This window comes from Leucoraja erinacea, chromosome 17, assembly GCF_028641065.1.
Source record: "Leucoraja erinacea ecotype New England chromosome 17, Leri_hhj_1, whole genome shotgun sequence".
NCBI lineage: Eukaryota > Metazoa > Chordata > Chondrichthyes > Rajiformes > Rajidae > Leucoraja > Leucoraja erinaceus.
Genome location: NC_073393.1, coordinates 35,722,137 through 35,745,923, shown reverse-complemented (window position 1 = coordinate 35,745,923; position 23,787 = coordinate 35,722,137). Strand labels below are relative to the sequence as shown.

The following is a 23,787-nucleotide window of genomic DNA, read 5'->3' as shown; positions in this document are numbered from 1 at the left end:
TGTGAGAGGAAGAGGGAGTTTCGGGAAAATCTTATGACTATTAATATAGCGTGGATCATCCCACTTTTCCTCCCAAACTTCAATCAATATTTCACAGGATATAGGAGCATTCATAAACAGTGGTTTTAAACAGGCGGTCATGTTTTGGTGGCATCGGAAACTCGGAAGCCAAGAGTTTACTAAGAATAGGTTTTAGTTTTATTTCTGCAGCTTTGGAAAAGGGAAATTTAGGGGAAAATTGTCAGGCGCCAAACAAGGATTGAGAAGGAACTCGATTGTAATTAGGATGTACATGATGACCAGAGTAAATGTTCATAAGTGTTTAGTTTAGTTTGGAGATACAGCATGGAAACGGGCACTTCGGCCCACCGAATCCACGCCGACCAACAATCTCCGTACACTAGCACTATCCTGCACATTAGGGACAATTTACAGACAATTTACCGAAGGCAATTAGTCCACAGGTCTGTACGTCTTCGGAGTGTGTGAGGAAACCACATCACCCGGTGAAAAGTAGTACCCACGCAGGTCACGAGGAGAATGTGCAAACTCTGTGGAGGCAGGTTCATTTTTATCATTTGAAAATAAATTGGATAGTTATATGGACGGGAAGGGAATGGAGGGTTATGGTCTGAGCGCAGGTATATGGGACTAGGGGAGATTATGTGTTCGGCACGGACTAGAAGGGTCGAGATGGCCTATTTCCGTGCTGTAATTGTTATATGGTTATTATATGGTTATAAAACCCAGGCGGTCACGAGGAGAATGTACAAACTCCGGACAGATAGCACCCGTAGGTCTCTGGCACTGTAGAGCAGCAACTCTACCGCTACACCACCGTGACACTCTAAGTGGTTAATAAAAAATATAAATGAAGGTCTTTGAAGAATCTATTTTTGCTCAAGGATAAAGGAGGTGAATTTATGCTTGGAGTCAGAGTATGTAAGGAAGTACTGAACATGTACTTTCCATCTGTACTCAGCAAGGAGAAGGACATGGAGGACAGTGAGATCAACGTGAAGAATACTAATATGCAAGGGCAGTTTGAGATCAAGTAGGAGGGGGTGTTGTGGCTATTGAAGAACACAAAGATGGACAAATAGCTAGGGCCTGATGGAATCTATCACAGGTTATTGAGACAGCCAAGAGAGGAGAATGCAGGAATCTTGACCAAGATCTTTGTATCTTCTCTAGCCACAAGTGAAGTCCTGGATGATGGAGCGTGGCCAATGTTTTTCTTTGTTTACAATGGGATGGACAGATAATCCAGGAAATAATAGGCAGACGTGTCTCGCATCACTGCTAAGGAAGCTACTGGAGAGGATTGTTCATAATAGCATTACAAAGATTTGGAAGAGAATGGGCTCATTAGGGGCTCATTAGCCATGAACGGATTTGTTTACGGCAGGTCATGTCTTATACATTTTTTGAGGTGACAAAGGTGATAGCTATGGGTAGGGCAGTAGATCTCGTCTGCATAGATTTCAGTAACCTGTTTGATAAAGTCAATAGACCAGACAATAGACAAACGGCAATAGGTGCAGGCGTAGGCCATTCGGCCCTTCGAGCCAGCACTGCCATTCACTGAGATCATGGTTAATCATCCACAATCAGTACCCCGTTCTTGCCTTCTCCCCATATCCCTTGACTCCGCTATCTTTAAGAGCTCTATCTAACTCTCTCTTGAAAGCATCCAGAGAACCTGCCTTCTGAGGCTGAGAATTCCACAGATTCACAAAAGGTTTTTCCTCATCTCCATTCTAAATGGCTTACCCCTTATTCTTAAACTGTGGCCCCTGGTTCTGGACACCCCCAACATCGGGGAACATGTTTCCTGCCTCTAGCGTGTCCATTCCCTTAATAATCTTATATATTTCAATAAGATCCCCTCTCATCCTTCTAAATTCTAGTGTATACAAGCACAGAAGCTCTATTCTTTCAATCTATGACACTCCCACCATCCCGGGAATTAACATTGTTAACCTACACTTCACTCCCTCAATAGCAAGGATGTCCTTCCTCAAATTTGGAGACCAAAACTGCACACAATATTCCTTCTTCAGTGCCTTCTTCAGTGACTGATGTACAAGGCCACCCAGATCTCGTTGTACTTCCCCTTTTCCTAATTTGACACAACTCAGATAATAATCTGCCTTCCTGTTGTTGCCACCAAAGTGGATAACCTCAAATTTATCCACATTAAACTGCATCTGTCCACTCATCCAACCTGTCCAAGTCACCCTGCATCCTCATAGCATCTTCCTCACAGTTCACAATGCCACCCAGCTTTGTGTCATCTGCAAATTTGCTAATGTTACTTGTAATCTCTTCATATCCAAATGTTTCATCTTTTATACCGCTATTTCATCTTTTATAATTGACTCTTCCCAACCACTGATGGACTATAATTCCCAGTTTTCTCCCTCCCGCCTTTCTTAAAAAGTGGGATAACATTAGCTACCCTCCAATCCACATGAACTGATCCTGAGTGTATAGAACATTGGAAAATGATCCCCAATGCATCCATGAGCCACTTCCTGAAGTACCCTGGGATGCAGACCACCAGGCCCTGGGGATTTAACAGCCTTCAGTCCCATCAGTCTACCCAACACCATTCCCAACCTAATGTGGATTTCCTTCAGTTCCTCCGTCACCCAGGATCCTCTGGCCACTACTATATCAGGAAGATTGTTTGTGTCCTTCTTAGTGAAGACGGATCCAAAGTACCTGTTCAACTCATCTGCCATTTCCTTGTTCCCCATAATAAATTCACCTGTTTCTGTCTTCAAGGGACCCACATTTGTCTTAACTATTTTTTTCCTCCTCACATACCTAAAGAAGCTTTTACTATCCTCCTTTATATTTTTAGCTAGCTTACCTTCGTACATCATATTTTCTCCCCATATTGTCTTTTTAGTTATCTTCTGTTGCTCTTTAAAAGTTTCCCAATCGTCTGGCTTCCTGCACATCTTTGCTATGTTATACTTCTTCTCTTTTATTTTTATGCTGCCCTGACTTCCCTTGTCAGCCACGGTCGCCTCTTCCTCCCCTTAGAATCTTTCTTTCTTTTTGGAATGAAATGATCCTGCACCTTCTGTATTATTCCCAGAAATACCTGCCATTGTTGTTCCAACGTCATCCCTGCTAGGGTCTCTTTCCTGTCAACTTTCCTCCCTCATGCCTGCATAGTCCCCTTTGCTCAACTGTAATACTGACACTTCCGATTTTCCCTTCATCCCTCTCAAATTGTAGATTAAAACCTATCATATAAGTCCCTCATGATAGGCTGATCCATAAATGAAGATAGACACAAAAAGCTGGAGTAGCTCTGTAGGACAAGCAGCATTTTGGAGAGTAGGAATGGGTAACGTTTGGGTCGAGACCCCTCTCCATACTGAAGAAAGGTCCCGACCCGAAACGCCACCCATTCCTTCTCTCCACAATTTCCCACTTTGGAAATGTCAAAGGCTAGAGGCTTGAGGATGAGAGTGGCAGGGGCAGATATGATAGGGGCATTTAAGAGGGCTTTAGCTAGGAACATGGATATGCAGGAAATGGAGAGACAGAGATCACTTGCAGGCATCATGGTCAGCACAGACATGTGGGCCGAATGGCCTGTTCATGTGCTGTAATGTTGTATGTTCTATGCTCTGTGTAATCTAATGATATATTGCTGAATATCGAATGGATTTGTCACAAAGTATCGCTTTGGTCAAGAGCATTAGCTCCATATTCTCTTTGCAGCAAATGTTGTCACGAGCACTATTTTTAATCCATGGAAAATGTGTTTAGTTTTAGAACCACTATTTTCATTCCCATATTTGGATATTTAAAATCTCAATAGTCATTTTGCTTTCACCCACTCATTATAAATAGTTGCAAAACCTTTCCTTATCGACCAACTGGTTACCGACCACATTAACCCTGCAGTCAAAGAACTGACAGAAGAAATTATGAGCCAAGTTTGACTCACGAGCACATCACACTTATATTCTTATTTTATAAGTTAAATTGAAGCCTAATTATTTTAGATGTATTGACTCTGTGATTTGGCGCTTATCTATTTTCTATTCCATTATAGCCTCCTGCATCAGAGGATTTGACCAAGATGGATGGGTTCAAATGAGGATAACCTCAAAAACACTTCCAATGTGCCGTTCCATCCAGCCATTCATGGTGTTGAAATCCTTCGCTAACACTTCCCGCTCACTATAGACCTCCCTCTCACTCATATTAATGGCAGATTTCTCAATTGGCCCAGATTGCTCAATTATTTGGCCCGGATTACTCAATTGGCCCGTATTTTGCTGTATTGACAAAAGTTGGCCACTTGCTATTGACCTCAAGGAAATCAGTCCCCAAAACCTCCGAGGAATTTATGCTATGGATTTCCCATTTCCACAAAACCAACTGGAATCCAGCTATGGTGGAATCATCACGCTGGCTGTGTGGTCAATCGAATTACAAGAAACCGTTTAACAGCAAGAAAGTCTCGTTTTGATCCCATTTTGTCACTATTTAACACAAGTCAAAATAAAGATTGGCACATTCACTCAGACTGAGAAAAGGTTGAAACAAGAAACACTAAAACAATTAAGCTTATTATAGGGTCATAAACTCTATGATTCTATGGCCCTTTAAACCTGTTATCTTAAATCGGAGGAATTTTGAAATAATATTTTGCGACAATTAGACTCGGTACATATGGAAAAAAATATTTTGTCGGTGAGTAATTATGACTTATCATGTTGCTAAATCAGACAGCACTTAACAAAGTTTAACAAAGCTTTGATGGATTTTACTGTGAGAATTACACGTAGCTTTAGAAATATGCACCACGTCTCCAATTCTCCTGGAGATGTAGGTTTTCTCAAAGGTGAGACACAGAAAGACAACATGCAAGTACAGCAGGAAAGTATGAAGGCAAATGGAGAGTTGGGCATTATTGCAAAGGGAATCGAGTATAAATATTACTGTAATTGTACAGGAATAAAATGATTGAAATATGTGGAAATGTTGAGCAGAGTGGGTTTATGTTCATTGGAGTTTAGAAGAATGTGAAGAGGTCTTATTGATATAAGATTCTGAGGGAGCTTGACAAAATAGATTCTACATTCCAGAGAGCTTTGAAGGCTGAATCAATGAACACTGAGGACTGAGATAGTCAGATTTTGAACATTTCAGATTTAGTAGCTGGATTCAAATTTTAGCTGAGACTACCTTGAAGTCCCCACTCCATTGCCACGAGGGGTCCTTCGAGTGCAAGATGAATACACTTGAAATGAACTGGGGCATATTTCAATTCTGTTCTTATTGAGTTGACCTACAAACAATTGTTTATTTCTTTCAGACAAGACACCAGGTTAATTCAGCGGGACAGGCAGCATCTCTGGAGAGAAGGAATGGGTGACATTTCGGGTCGAGAGATGCTTCTCTCCAGAGATGCTGCCTGTCCGGCTGAGTTACTCCAGCTTTTTATGTCTATCTTCGGTTTAAACCAGCATCTGCAGTTCCTTCTTACACACCAGGATAACTGCTGTGTGAGAGAGAGTAAGGGCACTAAGGGCACCAAGACTGGGATCAAGCACATTGTTAGGGTAAAGCTTAATTTTTTATTGAACATCATCAAACATATTTCTTAATTCTTTAGTGCTAACAATGCTCACATCGTTAACGACTGTATTCACAAAAAGAAACAAAGGAAGTAAAAGGGTTTTACTGAAGAAGGGTCTCGACCCGAAACGTCACCTAGTCCTTTTCTCCAGAGGTGTTGTCTGACCCCCTGAGTTATTCCAGCTTTTTATGTCTATCTTAAGTAAAACCTTGAGTTGGAGGTCCTAAGATATGAGAGGTTGGAAATAGGAGGGACCATCTTATAACATTCAGGTTACCATGTGCATGGTTTAACCCTCAATGACCCAGCTAATCGGGGATGCGAATAGAGAAATAAATCCAAATCTGCCTCAAATTTAAAGGGTGAACAAATTTAACGAAGTGCCAGAGCTGACAGTAGTGTTTCTTAAAGTTTGACAACTATAGCTTAAACTTTAGAATAAGTACCAGGGAACTGGAGTGGCATTAAAATAGGCTATTGGTATTATACATCTCCAAATGCAAGCATTCTAATTCACGTGAGAATTAAACAGATGGTAAAAATTAGTTACGACAATCAATTTTTAATTATTGCGAAGAAACGTGGGTCAAACAAGCCTGTGCAATAACACATTGGCACTAATCAAGTCAACCACTGCAGGCATCTACATCATAATACGATTAACCCATTGTATACTAGCCAACAAACAACATTTATTGTGGCAATTCTAAAAACCATTGTTAAACCACCCAATAATTTTAATTATCATTTTAACAAAACGTCTATGGATAATAAATCATAGTACACAGATTTGGTAAACCACACATGCATTAATTAGTTTTTGAAAAATTGCTCGAAAGCACTAAGAATAAAGTTATTATAAAGTCAGAAATGTTTAATCTTTATTGCAATTTGGATTATTTCTGAACTTGTGACCATCTATATTACTGTATATTTTTAACATTGTGCCTAATTAACCCAAGGAGCATCTGAGCCCAATTCTACAACCTCTTTTAGCTTACTTCGTCCTCTATTTTGGAACTGTGCCATCATTACCACAGGGGACCAGGAAACCCCACCAAGCAACACTGGTCCTACTCTCAAGAAGGTCATATTACCAAGAGATTCTTTCTAACAATGCGGCTGGAAATATAACAAGGATCCAGATACTACCACATGAGCTCAATGGCAGATGTCATGAGATTCAGTGCCATGCGTTAAAATATGCTTGGACACTCTGATCTTTTTTAATCACTCTGCAGGAGATTACATTTAATGTATTATAATGTGCTCTGGCAGGTTTCCAAGTCCAATATTCTTGTAAGAACATGTTAATAACACAGGACTACGACTCATTTTCCCCCTACTGAGCTACAGATGCAAGCAGGGAGTTATGGGGGGGGGGGGGGGGGGAGGGGGGGGGGGGGGGGGGGGGGGGGGGGGGGGGGGGGGGGGGGGGGGGGGGGGGGGGGGGGAGGGGGGGGAATGTTGCCAGTATCAGAAAGAAAAATAATGGAAAAAGTCATAATTTTTGGTGTGTAATGAAAGGAAGTAGCCAGGGAAGAGAGTCAAATTGTGTAGTGAGGGTGGGGCTATGCTTTAAATAGTGTTTTGGATTATATTATTTTTCCAATGTATTTATGTTTGTTTTCATTTAAAACACGGCTTTCTGGCAAGCTTCTGCCCCCCTCCCCTCCCCTCAAAATGTCCAAAAAATCAATCCTAAATTGCACTGATCTCCTGTGGTACACGACAGCTTTTATTTTTGCTTCTCTCTTCAATACACCATTAACACCACAGACATCAACCAAGGACATTTTTTTTACTTTGCCTTGGTTAAAGTTTAAAACAAACAGCAAACAAACAGGAGCTAGACTGATAGAACTGGAGATAAATGGGCAATTTGCAAGACAGGTTTCTTCTGAAATGAGCCTTTTGGCAAAAAAAACCCCTAACTGATTACCAGGATAGTAGCAATGAATTGTTGAGTGTTTACTCAAAGTACCAGCACTGCAATGATTGCTTACGATGCTGGGTGGAACTAAGTTTAAGTTATGGTGCAGAAGCTTTGCTGTGGCTCAGATAAGAAACATTTTATGCTTGAAAATATTCAAGCACACCTCAGCAAATCCTTTTAAAATAAGCAATCAATCCTTAGTAAACTTCCTATAACTAGGGTGGCATGGTGACGTAGCTGCTGCCTTATGATCAGCATTCGATTCCGACTATAGTGCTGTTTGTATGGAGTTTGTACGTTCTCCACATGACCTGCGTGCGTGGGTTTTCTCTGAGAACTTCGGATTCCTCCCACACTCCAAAGATGCACAGGTTTGTAGGTTAATTGGCTTCGGTAAAAATTGTAAATTGTCCCTAGTGTGCAAGAAAGTGCTAGTGTACGGGGATCGCTGGTCAGCACGGACTCAGTGGGCTGAAGGGCCTGTATGTCTAAACTAAACTAAACTGAATTCCAACGCAAGATTAGACTACTACCGTTTGTGCTTTGTGCCGTGTATTAAGACTACATACTAAATTGTGATTGTGGCACCATGGTTCTATTGCTGCCAGACATTCAATTAGAGACCTTGACTTTGAATCCTCGCTTCTATGTATTCAACCGATCCACAGCCAATCTTTCTGATGGAACATAGCAGTACTGTTTTCTTACTGTCTGAATCAACACTTATCCGTCAATAAACAAAAAAAAAACAGAATGTCAGGTCTATATTTACAGCAGTTTGTGGAACAATGCTGTTCTCATTTAGACTGCTGCATATGCATATTAGAACAATGACTTCATGTTGACATTATTTTATTTTTGGTGAAGTTGCCTGGACAAAAGATTTTATATTTTTAAGTTTCTTGAAATCGTCAACACTAGTGCAAGTGAAAATGTGCAAGTTATATGTAGGAAGGAACTGCAGATGCTGGTCTAAACCAAAGATAGACACAAAATGCTGGAGTAACTCAGCGGGACAGGCAGCATCGCTGGAGAGAAGGAATGGGTGACGTTTCGTGTCGAGTGGCTTCTTCAGTCTTATATGTGTCAAGTTATATGCCTGGTATAAAATAAGGCAACATTCTGCATGAAATCATCTTGAAACTGTGCAGTGTAACATGGAAAATAGTAAATACTTGCAGAAAACTGCAGATGCTGGTTTGCCAAAAAGAAAGACATAGAAACATAGAAAATAGGTGCAGGAGGAGGCCATTCGGCCCTTCGATCATGCACCGCTATTCATTGTGATCATGGCTGATCGTCCCCTATCAATAACCCATGCCTGCCTTCTCCCCAAATACCTTGATTCCACTAGCCCCTAGAGCTCTATCTAACTCTCTCTTAAATCCATCCAGTGACTTGGCCTCCACTGCCCTCTGTGGCAGGGAATTCCACAAATTTACAACTCTCTGGGTAAAAAAGTTTTTTCCCCTTTATTCTAAGACTGTGGACCCTGGTTCTGGACTCGCCCAACATTGGGAACATTTTTCCTGCATGTAGCTTGTCCAGTCCATTTATAAATTTATATTTTTCTATAAGATACCCCCTCATCCTTCTAAACCCCAGTGAATACAAGCCTAGTCTTTTCAATCTTTCCTCATATGACAGTCCAGCCATCCCAGGGATGAATCTCGGAAACCTACGCTGCACTGCCTCAATCACAAGGATGTCCTTCCTCGAATTCGGAGACCAAAACTGGACACAATACTCCAGATGTGGTCTCACCAGAGCCTTATACATCTGCAGAAGAACCTCTTTACTCCTATACTGAAATCCTCTTGTTATGAAGGTCAACATTCCATTAGCTTTCTTCACTGCCTGCTGTACCTGCACGCCAACTTTCAGTGACTGGTGTACAAGGACGTCCAGGTCTCGCTGTTCCTCCCCCTTGCCTAACCTAACCCGATTGAGATAATAATCTGCCCCCTTGTTTTTGACGCCAAAGTGGATAACCTCACATTTATCTATATTATACTGCATCTGCCACGCATCTGCCCACTCACTCAACCTGTCCAGGTCACCCTGCAACCTCCTAACATCCTCTTCACAGTTCACACTGCCACCCAGCTTTGTGTCATCTGCAAACTTGCTAGTAATGCTCCTAATTCCCTCTTCCAAATCATTAATATATATGGTAAACAGTTGCGGCCCCAACCGAGCCTTGCGGCACTCCACTCCCCACTTCCTGCCAAAATGCTGGGGTAACTCAGTAGGTCTGGCAGCATCTCTGGAGAACATGGGTAGGTGACATTTCGGGTCCGGCCCTTCAGTTTCGACCCGAAACATCACCGATTCCTTCTCTCCAGAGATGCTGCCAGACCTACTGAGTAACTCCAGCATTTTGTGTCTATCTTCAATATGTTTACTGCAGATATTCATATCTTGCCCCATTATGAAATATAAAATATTTCCAAACCTGGGGGGGGGGTGATTGCGAGGGGAGATAAAAGATTGTTCCATTTTTAAAAAGATCATGTCAGAACTAGCCAGTTCTAATGAAGGGTCGTTCACCTGTGATGTTGACACGACATTCTCTGTCTCATAGTTCAAAGGTTGCTTTTTGGTTCTCTATCCTCATTCATCTCCTCTACTTACAACCCCTCCAGCTCAGTTGAACAAGCCTTTTCCACCCTCTGTCAGATAGCACCAACATCATGTGGCATTCAGTTTCCCTTGATGTGCAAGACAGACATTCTCCTTGCTCCATCCCCCACCACCCACCCCTTCTATACCTCTTTAATTTAAAACATGCTTGTTTTATTACTTAGTTATTATAACACAGAAAAGGCCATTCATTCCATTTGGTCCGTGTCAGTTGATAATGAAGCAATCCTCAAAACTATATTCCCCCTCTTCTTATTTACTGATAACTTGGAAAAAGATTATCTTTCATATGCCCGTTAACTCCCCTTTACTTCTTTGCCTCCTACTTACACTGACGAGGGAAGGAATGGGTGGAGTTTCGGGTCAAGACCCTTCTTCAGACTGATGTCAAGGGGGGAGGGAGATACATACGTAAGGAAGAGTAAGGTGTGAAAATAAGACAAAGGAAATAGAGACCAAGGAAAATGTAGAATAGACACAAAGTAACTCAGGAGGACAGGCAGCATCTCTGGAGAGAAGGAATGGGTGACGTTTCCAGTCCAGACCCTTTTTCACACGGGTCTCGAAGAAGGATCTCGACCCTAAATGTCACCCGTCCCTTCTCTCCAGAGATGCTGCCGGTCCCGCTGAGTTACTCCAGCTTTTTGTGTCTATCTTCAGTTTAAACCTGCATTTGCTGTTCCTTCCTACACACATGTAGAATTGATCAACCTACAGCATGTCTATAGGACATAGGAGAAAACCGGAGTACTCAGTGGAAAGTAACGCAGTCAAGGGGAGAAGCTAGAAACCACAGATAGGCTGCACTTGAAAACCGATCCCAAATTATCCTGTCATTGTACTACGGATTTTAAATTTTGCTTGTTCCGATGAAAGGTCAGCAAGCTGAAATGTTCAGCAAAAAAAACAGAGTGCTGGAGGAACTCAAAGGGTCAGGCTGCATCTGCAGAGTGAACGGCCAGATGAAGTTTTACAGTCAGGACCCTACTTCAAACCGACAGTAATAGTGGGGAGAAAGCTGGATAAGAGGGGTTGGGACATGACAAAGTCTGGCAGGTGACAGGTGGATAGAGGTGAGAGGGATTTTGATTGTCCGATGGGTGGAGTAAGTGGATAAAGGCTGCAGGCGACAAGGGGAGGAGAGGAGGCGTGAAATGTAAAGCTGGAGGGATGGGGGAGGGGAAAGAGGGAGGGGATAAGAGGAAGAAGGACACAGGGATGAGAGTTAAGTGTACAGAGGAGGGAAAAGGGGGGGGGGGGGTGACTGGGGCAGGACAGTGTGGGGAAATAGGGGTGGGGGGTGGGAGGTGGGACACAGGTAAGAGAGAGGAGATAGTGGTGTATTACATAAAATTGGAGAATTCAACATTCATACCATTGGGTTATAAACAACCCAAGTGGAATATTTTTCTTTGATAATTTGCACATGAGTATTTTACTCTGTGTAAACCATTCTGTATCCTTCATAAGTATTGGGGAACAGCAAAGTTTTTTTTTAGATTATAGATACAGCGTGGAAACATGCCCTTTGGCCCACCGAGTCCACATCAACCACCAATCCCCGCACACATTAACTCTATCCTACACACACACTAGGGGCTATTTAGTTGTACCAAGCCAATTACCTACAGACCTGTACAATTTTGGAGTGTGGGAGGATACCGAAGATCTCAGAGAAAACCCACGCAAGTCACGGGGAGAACGTACAAACTTCGTACAGTCAGCACCCGTAGTCGGGATCGAACCCGGGTGTCTGGTGCTGTAAGGCAGCAACTCTACCGCCATGTCACCATGCCGCCCCTTTTTAAAACTTTTCTTTTAGTGTTGGGATGTATTTACGCACCATTTTTCAAACATATCTAAAGATTGTGTTGATCTTTTTTTTCAGTCAGACTTAAGCTGAGTTCGAATGAAACAGCCATTATCCAACTGGCAACAGCCGTGAATTGCCACAGAAAGAGGCCTGCTAATTGGTGAATGTACTTTCACACAAGAAAAGCCTTTGAATGGCATCAATTACATTCTTGTGCCATAAATTATTCAAACTCAAATTACGTGGCATTGTAAAACTGGATTAAATCCTATAGATCAGGTTCATGTCTGACTGTTAGGGCTGGGATTGTTTGCTCAAGCCTACTATCTAAACATGTCCAAATGACGCAAGGATCCTTAATATAATAGGCCTCTAATTGTTATAAAGCACCAATAATCTTCTTTTGCCAACACATTCTATATTTTGTAATACCTATGCAGATGGTACTAGTAAATATAAATACTAACTTCCTCTCTCCTTTTCCAGTCACTGGTAAACTCTCTCAAATAGCTTCACAAGGGAACTGCGAATGTTGCTTTTTAGATAATAAACAAAATATAGACCCATCCAGTCTCATAACACAATTCAAATTTTACATTAAAATGAATGGGTAACTTGTTGACAACAGAAAATGAGCCGATACACTTGGAACAATTTAGGTGAATATTTCAGTAAAATCACAAATATTGGTTTCAACTGACTTATCGATGCAACATCTTTTGATGTCATCCTTAAAACATGGGGTCAACTTTTTTAAGCCTTTGTTATTGTTCACTTTGTGGGGACAAGTAAAACAGGGCAATTTACAGTTAACTCTTAAAGTGCAAAACAGAGGTGGTTATATCCCTCTATAATGCAGCCCTCAATTCACATCACTATTTATTGGAAAACCATCAAAGCTCATCTTTTTTATGAGAAGTGTAATGTTTGACTTTGTTCTGAATTTATATTTATTAAAGTGCAATAATGGACTTGTTCCAGAGCAGTTAGCACAAGAAACTTTGGAAACTCTCAATTCAAGGACAAAGCCTATTAAGCTGTATGATCATGTCTCATGGGAACCAACACATCCAAATGCTTATACTTTTTTATAATCTGAATACGCGTGCACTAGTTTGAATGGTATTTCCTGAGCCGCTGAAACAGATGTATTTATATTTCAATAGTCGTAAAGAATTAAGTGGCAAATATTTGGAATAATGAAGGTATTGTCTATTACCTAGTGCAGGTGCAAGTGCTGATACTGCATTTGTTGGGTCCAGTTGGAATCCACCCAGCATAAACTGTGTGTCGGTTGCATTTTCCAGCTTCAGGCCTGGGAGGTTCATGTTCTGGGCCAGGTAGTACTGGTAAAGCTCAGCCTCTGCAGGTGCCAGGTTGCTGAGGCCTAAGTGTCTGCTGTGCTGGATCTGGTTCATGTTCTGCTGGAGCAGCATCATGTTGTGCATGTGCTTCTCGCTGGTCATGTGAATGCGTAGGTTCCTGGCCACGTTGGTCTCGTAGTCGCACACCTCGCACCTCCAAGTGGGTTTGGTTTTTGGTTTGGTGGGCGAGGAGGCCCCGCAGGAGCTCATGCTGGCGGCGGCGGCGGCAGCGGCGGCTGCCACAGCCACGGCTGCCCCAGCGGTGTGGCTGAAAACCTGGTCGCCTCCGCCATTTTGCAAGTTCTGCATGTTATTGAGATGCTTGTCGGACTGCATATGAATACTGAGATTGCCTTTGGTTGTAGTGGAGTAGTTACATACCTCACATCGGAAAGGCTTGTAACCACACGTGTAACTCTCACCCCGGGCTAACCGAGGGTGAGGTTGCCCAGATTTGCAATAGCCACATGAGCCACCGGACTCTGGGTGCTTTTCCTTCATGTGGGCCTCCAGCGTCTGCTGGTACTTGTAGTGCCAGTTGCACTTTGGACACTTCAAGGTCTTGCACGAGTTCCGAGAATGCATCATGGTCATGTGCCCACCAAGGGACCGTGAGGAGCCCAGGACCGTGTCGCACTTCGGACACTCTACGGTGCTTCCGGATGAGCATTCCCCACCCCCCAGGTCACAGGGAATGCTGGCATGTGGGTGATGGGAGGCATAGTTTCCTTCCTCACCATCGACAGGTTCATTTGGTTCAGGAGCTGTGGCACTGTCTTTATTGGCACTTTCATCTACAAAGTCCATCCTATTACTCTCAGCGTTACCGGCACAGCTGTCACCGCTTGCACTGTCGTTTGACAAGCTCACTGCATTCCTCCCATTTGCACCATCGAAAACAACAAAGGAAGAAGTAGAAGAAGAAGAGTTGCCCCTCGGAGAAGGGTTCAGCACATTAGGCATTAAAGGAGATTTAGAAATGCTTTGGTTTGAGAGAGTGAGTTCCTTGTTGCTACATGCATCACCCTCAGGGTCTTCCTGGGGCTCATCATCATCCTCATCTGACTCGTTTGGGAACAGGTCTTTGCACTCCTCATCTTCCTCTGCTTGTTCAGCAAAGTCCGCCTTTTCCATGAGGCAACTGTCAGCGCTAAACTCTCCACTGGCTTTTTTCTTCTCGATTTCCATCCCCAAATCCTTGCTCTCTGACATTTTGGTGGGACCGGAAGCAAGGTGGCCCAGAGGGACTGAGGTAATTGGGGTCTTTAGGGCTGAGCTGGTCAACCCTCCAAGATTCAACAGAGCACTCTGTGCCAGTGGGATTGGATGAAGTTGCTCAGTTGCACTCGTACCACCTTCAGAGTCTTTGAATAAAGCCAAACCGGCCTGGACAGCCTCATCACCATCAACATGGATTCCACTGAAAGTACCGTAGAAGTTCTGACCAGGGCCAATGAGGTTAGCTGTGGAAACTAAAGGGTGTTGAAAGGTTTTGTTTTTTGGTTCCAGAAAGCTTATAAGAGGTTCCTTGTCTTTGCCTATCCCTTGGATGATAGCAGACACGTTCTTATTACTTAAGAGCTTGTGCTCCTCTTCACTAAGGGTCATTCGGTGGTCATGCACAGCATGCGTTACAAATGACCTCACATATCCAAAAGACAACTTGCACAAAAAACACATTAAAATCGGCTTTCGTTTGCCATAGAGCACGAAACTGTCAAACTTAGACAAGTCCACATTGTTAGGGACATCTTTGGATACACAAGAGTTTTTGGCAGAGCCATCACTGTTCAGGTAATCCTTGTTGCTTTTGTGTCGCACGTCAAAAACACGGAAAGTGTGCAAGACAGGACTGATGCCTGTCAGTGCTGAGGTATTTGGGAATGCCTGGTCAGAACCAAACCACTTCCCAAAAGATGAGGCTATGTGAAAAGTGTTGATGATCTGTGGATAGACAGAGACGGATGCTGCGGAGGTGGACTCCCCTTGCTTATTCCCAGCGTTGGACATAGAGTTCATGAACAATGCTGGGAGGACACTACTGCCACTGGGCCCTCCAGGTTGGATGCTTTGCATTAACTGGTTCACATTCTCGACGATGTAGGCAGAGCCATCTGGCTGGTAGACAATCTCCCCAACCAGGTTCTCCACGTCGCTCTCCTCTGCCTCGCTCATTTCACTGTCACTTTCCTCCTGGAGGAGCTGAGGGTGCGAGTTCGGGCAATGGTGTTCCATGTACTTTTGTAAACTTGAGAATGAGGATGAACACTCGTTGCAGCTGACCTCCTTGGTGGACAACGTGCCGTGTGTGAACAGCAGCCGCCGCAGCAGTCTCTGAGCTGCACTCGTCGAATGATGATCTTAGGTTCTCACACGGGATGCAGTTCTCTTGTGCAGATTCCATTGAACCAACTTTATCAGTGACCTGGGGGTTGGATTCAGTCCATTCCTGATGCTGGGAAGTGCTACACCCATCCTCTTGCCCAGTGATGGTAGGGGAGTCACAGGTTTCCATGGTGTTGACTACATGAGCGTTTCATTGCATCCAGTCTGGCAGGGGCCTGAAAATTGAAACAAAACAGTAAGTGAGTGCCTTGCGTAAAGAAATAAACTCTTACATCTGACATCTCACTACTAAATACTTTATAAGAAATTGGCCCTTAGAGTAGTATATTCCTTCTATATTTTTCCCGGAAAGAAAACTGAGTGTCTACAAAATTAACACTCCATAAAATCTGAAAGTGTGAATCACTGCTGGCAATGCAAGTAGACAAAGGCTCAACTATTCAGTATGACATTTCTCTGCCCACTTTTTTAGCAGGGGTGTTAACTCCTTTCGAATAAATCACTCAGTGCTGGAGTCAGAAGACTAGTCAGCAGAATATCATACGATTGTGTCAAATCCTCACCCACTAAGGTTTCCTGTGATTTCCAAGCAAATAGGACTGGAATCGTTGCCTAACTGTTTCATCATCATACATCTGAAAATCAATAGAAACTCAATGTACAGAACAAATAGGACCACATAACCGGCAAACTCAGAAAGTGTTGATTGCAGCACCAGGTCTAAGGATTATGAGGAGGAGGTGGAAAGGAATATACCGCATGCGTGCAGTCCTGCTATGGATTTGCACATAACATTTGTTAAATTGTCTTTACCGTGTGGCACGGTGGCGCAGCGATATAGTTGCTGCCTCACAGCGCCAGAGACCCCGGTTCGATCCTAACTACGGGTGCTATCTATGGGTGACCACACATTTCACTGTACCAATTGGTACATGTGACAAATAAATGTATCGTGCATCTTGTATCTTGTATCTTATCTATTCAGAGTTTGTATGTTCTCCCTGTGACCTGTGTGGGTTTTCTCCAAGATCTTCAGTTTCCGCACACACTCCAAAGACGTACAGGTTTGTAGGCTAATTGGCTGGGTTTAAATGTTTAAAACAATTGTCCCTAGTGTGTGTAGGATAGTGTTAATGTGCAGGGATCGCTGGTCGTTGTGGACTTGGTGGGCTGAAGGGCCTGTTTCCACGCTGTATCACTAAACTAAACTAAACTAAACTAAACTGTGCCTGGTGTGGTAGTGTTAACTTAATGTTGCACTAATATTCCGAAAGCCTGGACTGTTGATCTGCTGACATGGATGTGAATCCCATCGTGACATCTGGGGAATTTAAATTCCAGCAAACAAATAAAATCTGGAATACCCTGTTAATATGAAAATAATGGAATGCCTTAAAAACCCATTTGGTTCAATAATGTCCTTCAGGGAAGTAAATCTGCCATCCTTACTTGGCCTGGCTTACATCCGACTTCAGATCCATCAATGCTTTGACTTTTAGTTGCCTCCTCACTTTAGGGGCAATTAGGAATAGACAGTAAACATTGACATTGCTGCCAATGTCCATATCCTGCTAGTGATCAGTAGTTATTTCATCATCTTTGAATGGGCAAACATTTTTGCAATTTTCTTCAATGATCGAAAAGCAAAGGGGTTAAATGGTTTCGACGTGTTCCAGAAGTAAAAAAAAAACTGATAGCAAACCAACGACACAGTGTGCCTATTGATTTAATATGATCCAACTCTCAGCAGAGAATAGTGATTTTTGCTTCAAATATCATAGGGGAGAAGTCATTACAATTTTCAAATATTCAGCTACAGATGGTTTTCCTGGTAATTCCAGGATGCTGCAGAGTAACATAAATGCTTCTGCCCAGGTGATGTAATTGAGCTTTAGTATCATTGAAAATGTACAACCATTCCTGATCAGCCGTTGGTTGGGGCTGCTGGACCCTTCTCCACCAACTGACAGCGTGATGAACTAGTGAAGCAAACATTTACTTAACCCAAGTTCAATCAATATACTTTATTCACAAAATTTCCACTCTGGAAACCAATCCAACAGGCAACTGGCTGAAGGCTAGATATGTCTGTGGCATTCTGTGCACATCGTTCACCAAAATGAGATTATTTTTTAAAAAAACAACAAAAAGCAAGTATCACTAATGCAATTACCAATGTTTTTTACAGCCTAAAGTGGATTGTCTGTAGTTCTACCTTGCAACAGGACGGGGACAATAATACTGTTTGCTCATAGTGCTTTACTTTGACTGACATCTGCTCAGTTACAAGTGCCTAAAATGTCACTAATTATAAATGAGATTTATAGTGTGTGCATTCACTGCCATGTACGACATTGCAGCTTTTGATAGAAGGTGAATATTCTACAACAATCATTTAAATGAAGCCGCAGAAGATTTCAAAGGCATCAGCAATTTCCCTCCTTTGGAGATGAATAATATTAACTCCTTTCAACTCGAGTAGATGAATAAGCCTGCAACTATATAGTATTTCTTATATATTCTGAATGTCTTAAAACATTTCACAGCTAATGGGTTGAGTTTGATGTGATATTTAATTTGGCAGACAGTCAACCTATGGACAGCAATGGAGAAGATAGCAAGAATTCTGTTTTAGTTTATGTTGGTTGAGAGTTAAATTTTGCAAGGACATTTTAAGGACTCTCCTAAGATAGACACAAAATGCTGGAGTAACTCAGCGGGACAGGCAGCATCTCTGGAGGGAAGGAATGGGTGGCGTTTCAGGTCGAGACCCTTCTTCAGACTTGGAAGGACCCTCCTGTTCAACAAAGGTGCCACAGGATCTTTCACATTCTTCCAAACAGACAGCTATGACAAAATGCACGGATCTTAGGCTGGATATGGCAACAATGAATCATGGAATTCAAAGTAGCAACATACAGAAGGAGACCATTTAGCCCTCTGATTGTGTGCTGGCTCTTCTTAACAGCAGGTCCTTGAGTTAATCCCTTTCCACCACATATGTTTCGCCCTTATATACTTATCCACAATAGTGATAAAAATGCATCCACCCATCTATCAGGCAATGCTAACACCCTGTAATGTGAAAAAGTTACGATTGTTATCTTTAAACATCTCTAACAAATCTACTCTGAATCTGAAGAACAATCCCAACTTCAGATTATCTTAGTGTTTAAGAAGGAACTGCAGATGCTGGAGAATCGAAGGTACACAAAAATGCTGGAGAAACTCAGCGGGTGCAGCAGCATCTATGGAGTGAAGGAAATAGGCCACGTTTCGGGCCGAAACCCTTCAGTCTGAAGAAGGGTTTCGGCCCGAAACGTTGCCTATTTCCTTCGCTCCATAGATGCTGCTGCACCCGCTGAGTTTCTCCAGCTTTTTTGTGTACCTTCAGATTATCTTAGTTTAGTTTAGAGATACAGCACGGAAACAGGCCCTTTGGTCCTCCAGGTCCGCACTATCCTACAAGCACTTGGGGATATTTTACAATTATACCAAGTCAATTGACCTCGAAACCTGTACGTTTTTGGATGGTGGGAGGAAACCGAAGATCTCTGAGAAAATCCACGCAGGTCAGGGGGAGAACGTACAAACTCCGTACAGGCAAGCACCTGTAGTCAGGATGGAACCCAAGTCTCTGGCGCTGTAAGGTAGTAGCTCTACCGCTGCACCACCGTGCCACCCGTGTTGGCACATAACCACCGTGTCGGTACATCTGTTATCTTTCATCCATGGAACAATTTCAGTACATCTCTGATGAACCTTCTTCAAAGTTCTCAATCCTTCCTGGTGGGAAGTCCATCCTCGGAAACAACTTTCAAACTGCAGTCCAACCAATACAGGTTTACCATCAATAGCTCACTGTCTTCATTTAGAATAGCAAGGACCAGCCAATTGTGCTCCCCTCACAGGTTTATGCAGAAACATACCCAGGACTCGATTCATGCACCCGTTGAAACATTTTCTGTTTATTACCTGTTCTGGTTCTCCTCACCAAAATGGGATCACCTTATACTATTCTGAGAAAAAAACTTCATTTGCTGGGAACTTAGTGGTTTGTGACCCTTTGACGTTTCCTTCACTACGCTTAACACATCTTGCGCCCTCTGCAAATTTCAAAAGCCAAGTTATTAATGTACATCAAAACCATAGCAGTCCCATGACTGAACCCTCCAGAATGCTAATTCTATTGGAAAAAATACCGCAAATGATATATACAAAATGCCGGAGTAATTCAGCGTGTCAGGCAGCATCTCTGGAGAAAAGGAATAAGTGACGTTTCACACCTTTGGTTTGCCTCTCCCCTGACTCTGTCTGAAGAGGGGTCTCAACCTGAAACGTCACCTAGAGATGCTGCCTGACTCGCTGAGTTACTCCAGCATTTTGTGTCTATTTTTGGTGCAAACCAGCATCTGCAGTTCCTTCCTACACATTCATTACCACATTCTGTTTTCCATTATTTGAGGATGTTCCATTAAATGAAGAATATTCATGCCCTTGCCACCTCTTTTAGATGATGGTCTTTAAATTTGCCAACAAACTGCATGGGATACTTCACCAAAAGCCAATAAATGTCTTTTAACATTTATCACTGAAAGATTTTGAATAGATGAAAAATGAACACAATCCAGTGAATAGTTGTCACTATCAAGAACATTTTGTTCGTCCTGTGGATTCCGATTCTCTACTCAATATTCCGAGAATTCAAAACAAAATGGCAATATTATTATCATTTATTAAATGCATTTATACCAATGGGAGCCCATCATATCACAGAAACAACGAGTGTACAATAAATAGAGTTAACAGAGTAAATGCCAAAGTATCCTAGGAAGGGTCTCGACCCAAAACGTCAGTATGAGGAAGAACATCCATTCCTTCAATCCAGTGATGCTGCCTGTCCTGCTGAGTAACTCCAGCATTTTGTTTCTATTGTGTCTGAAGTATCCTAGAACTGTTTACCCCCCACCAAAGTGAAGAACAAGTCATATGGAATATATTGAATCTCCCAAAGACAGGAGCACATCAGTAGGAAGGGATCTAGGTTCTGTATCAGAAGTCCTGCTTCCCACCTCTGCCATTGCCAATTATATTTCATCGTGCGAAATGCTCGTGAAACTGGAAACCTTGATGAGCTTTGCTAACTGGTCATGCAGCAAGGCAGCATCTTCCAGAGCTTGAACTGAATGAGTCTCATGAATTGATTCTTAAATTCATGTAAATTAAAAACAATTTGACACTTTAATTTTTCCCAGTCTAAAGAAAAACATCCCAATGTCCTGCATGTGGCCCATGTCTGTGTCCAAATTTGAATCTCACCAACATGATGGACCTGACACAATCACATATTAATATTATGAATAATTAAATCACATCCACTTCATGAAGTGCGAACAACATTAAATATTTCTTGTCTTAATACACTACATGCTGGCTACATTTTAATGTTCCCCTGATGTTCGGCAACTGTGAACGAAAGGGTTTTAAAGATTTTACTTGCTACCACACCGGCCATCTGAGAGTTAATAACCTTATTGAATAATCAATGCCATAAATGGTTCTCAATTTACAGGAAAACGTGGTCTGCTAGGACAGTTATTGATAAACTGGCATGCCTTTGATCTTGCACTGGGATCCAGTTTACTGAAACTGAGTACGGCACTTCTGAGGTGGAATTGGCAGAGTATTTTGCAAGGATTAACAAATCATTCTTATCATCCCTTCCTTTTCTCTGTTACTCTGTGAATTGTCAAAAGTTGACATTGCACACGAACTACGCTGACAAGGATATCTGCCAGGTAGACACAAAATGTTGGAGAAACTCAGCGGGTGAGGCAGCATCTATGGAGAGAAGGAATTGGCGACGTTTCGGGTCGAGACCCTTCTTCAGACTGATGTCGGGGAGGGGGTAGGAAACAGTGGGAGCTAGTAGGATGACTGGGAAGGGGGAGGGGATGGAGATAGAAAGCAAGGGCTACCTGAAGCTAGAGAAGTCAATGTTCATACCGCTGGGGTGTAAACTACCCAAGCAAAATATGAGGTGCTATTCCTCCAATTTGCACTGGGCCTCACTGACATTGGAGGAGGCCCAGGACAGAAAGGTCACATTGGGAATGGAAGGGGGAGTTGAAGTGCTGGGCAACTGTGAGATCAGCTTGGTTAAGACGGGCCTGCGCTTGGTCTCGCCGATGTAGAGAAGTTGACACCTGGAACAGCGGATGCAGTAGATGAGGTTGGAGGAGGTGCAGGCGAACCTCTGCCTCACCTGGAAAGACCAAGGTATCTGCCATTTTATTTCAGGCTAATTATGATTTCCCCATCAGGCCCACCGGGCGGCACAGTGGCGTCATAGCTGGTGGAGCTGCTGCCTCACAGAGCCAGAGACACAGGTTCAATCTTAACCCCGGGTGCTGTCTCTGTGGAGTTTACATGCTCTCACTATGATCGCATCAGTTTCCTCTGGGTGCTCTGGTTTCCTCGCACATCCCAAAGACATTTAATTGACCTCTATAAATTGCTCCGTGTGTAGAGAGTGGATGCGAATGTGGGATAACGGAGAACTAGCACGAATGGGTGATCAATGGGCAGCATGGACTCGGTTGGCCGAAGGGCCTGTTCCATGTTGTATCTTTCAATCAATTAAAATCAATCAAACTTCAGTTGTTGTAAACATGCTAGCCTGCCAATTCTTGAAGAATATTGCTAATGATGGGTTTGATAGGGTACTGGTTCTACGCTGTAGTAGGAACACCACATTTGGGACAAAATTTGTTTTCATCCTAGGCCCATACTTCCAGCTAATTGTCCACTGGACATTGGGCTGAAGCCGAACTCACGAGTGGTTTCCCCTCCGTTTCGGTGGTTTCAGCAGTTTGGGGGCTAAAGTTGAATTTTTTTTTCAACCAATTCATCTGAAATCAGCACAAACTCATGATCTCCTGCGATACCATTCGGGTTACCAACTACCTTAACCAAATGAACCAATTGGGGAATCTGAAGACTTTTATTAAAGAATTGCATAGATGCAATTTTCAATCCCTCTAGATTCAAGCAGGTGACACAAACAACAGGTGTGAAGACCAACTCATCAAAATTCCATCAAAAGAAAATGGTTTTAGTCCAACAAATGCAATACTTGTTTCCCATTCAGTATTTGTGTATTTATAGAGATACAGCGTGGAAACAGGCCCTTCATCCCACCAAGTTCACGCTGAGCATCAGTCACCCGCTCGCGCTAATTCTATGTCCTCCCATTCTCGCATCCACTCCCTACACGTTCAGGGCACTTTACAGCAGTTACACCAATTAACCTACAAACCAACACCTCTTTGAAATATGAGCGGAAACCGGATCATCTGGAGGAAACCCACATGGTCATAGGGAGAACGTGCAAACTCCATGCAGACAGCACCCGAGATCAGGATTGAACCCAGGTCTCCGGCCAGCTCTACCAGCTGCACCACTGTGCTGCCCTGAGATCCATTACTTCAAGTACATTTCTATACTTCAATTTTTCCTCCTGTTTCTTCTCCAAAGCCTGTAAACCTCTTCAGTTCTGGTGTGAAACATTAATTAATGGAAGCTGTAATGAATGACCTATCTGATTCACACTAGTGCTGTTTGTTCCTTACTCTTTTACATTCTTCTAGCCGGCAAGGGCCATATTTATTGTCCACCCATAATTCCCTCTAAATCAAGGAGGCCGTTAAATGCCACCTATATTGTTGAGTCAACAACAGGCCGGACGGAGCAGGTATGGACAGCACAAGGCATAACCACACATGGGCTTTCAGCACTATCTGGGAGTTTCATGCTCATCATTACTGAGACTAATTTTAATTCCAGATTTGTTTAATTACTTGAATTTAAATTTCCTAACTGCCATGACAAGATTAGAACCTTGCATTAATAGGCTGGTACTCTGGTAATAACCACACAATTTAACTATTGCACCGCCATGTCACATAGAGTTTGGCATCATCCTAAAACCTTGTCTTGCAACAACAAATAAGGGTAAACACTCAAATTCAAAGCAAAAGTCTCTCAGAAGTTTTATATAAAAGATCCTTGT

The 23,787-nt window shown here is 42.8% G+C and overlaps 1 protein-coding gene across 1 annotated transcript in view; it reads right to left on the bottom strand.

Annotated features, from left to right (window-relative positions):
- Positions 1-23,787, bottom strand: part of zfhx3b (zinc finger homeobox 3b) — a 468,030-nt gene that overhangs the window by 323,978 nt on the left and 120,265 nt on the right. Inside the window, 2 exon segments of the mRNA XM_055648956.1 lie at positions 13,226-15,680; positions 15,682-15,931. Coding sequence (XP_055504931.1) covers positions 13,226-15,680; positions 15,682-15,885 — 2,659 coding nt within the window. The 5' untranslated portion in view covers positions 15,886-15,931.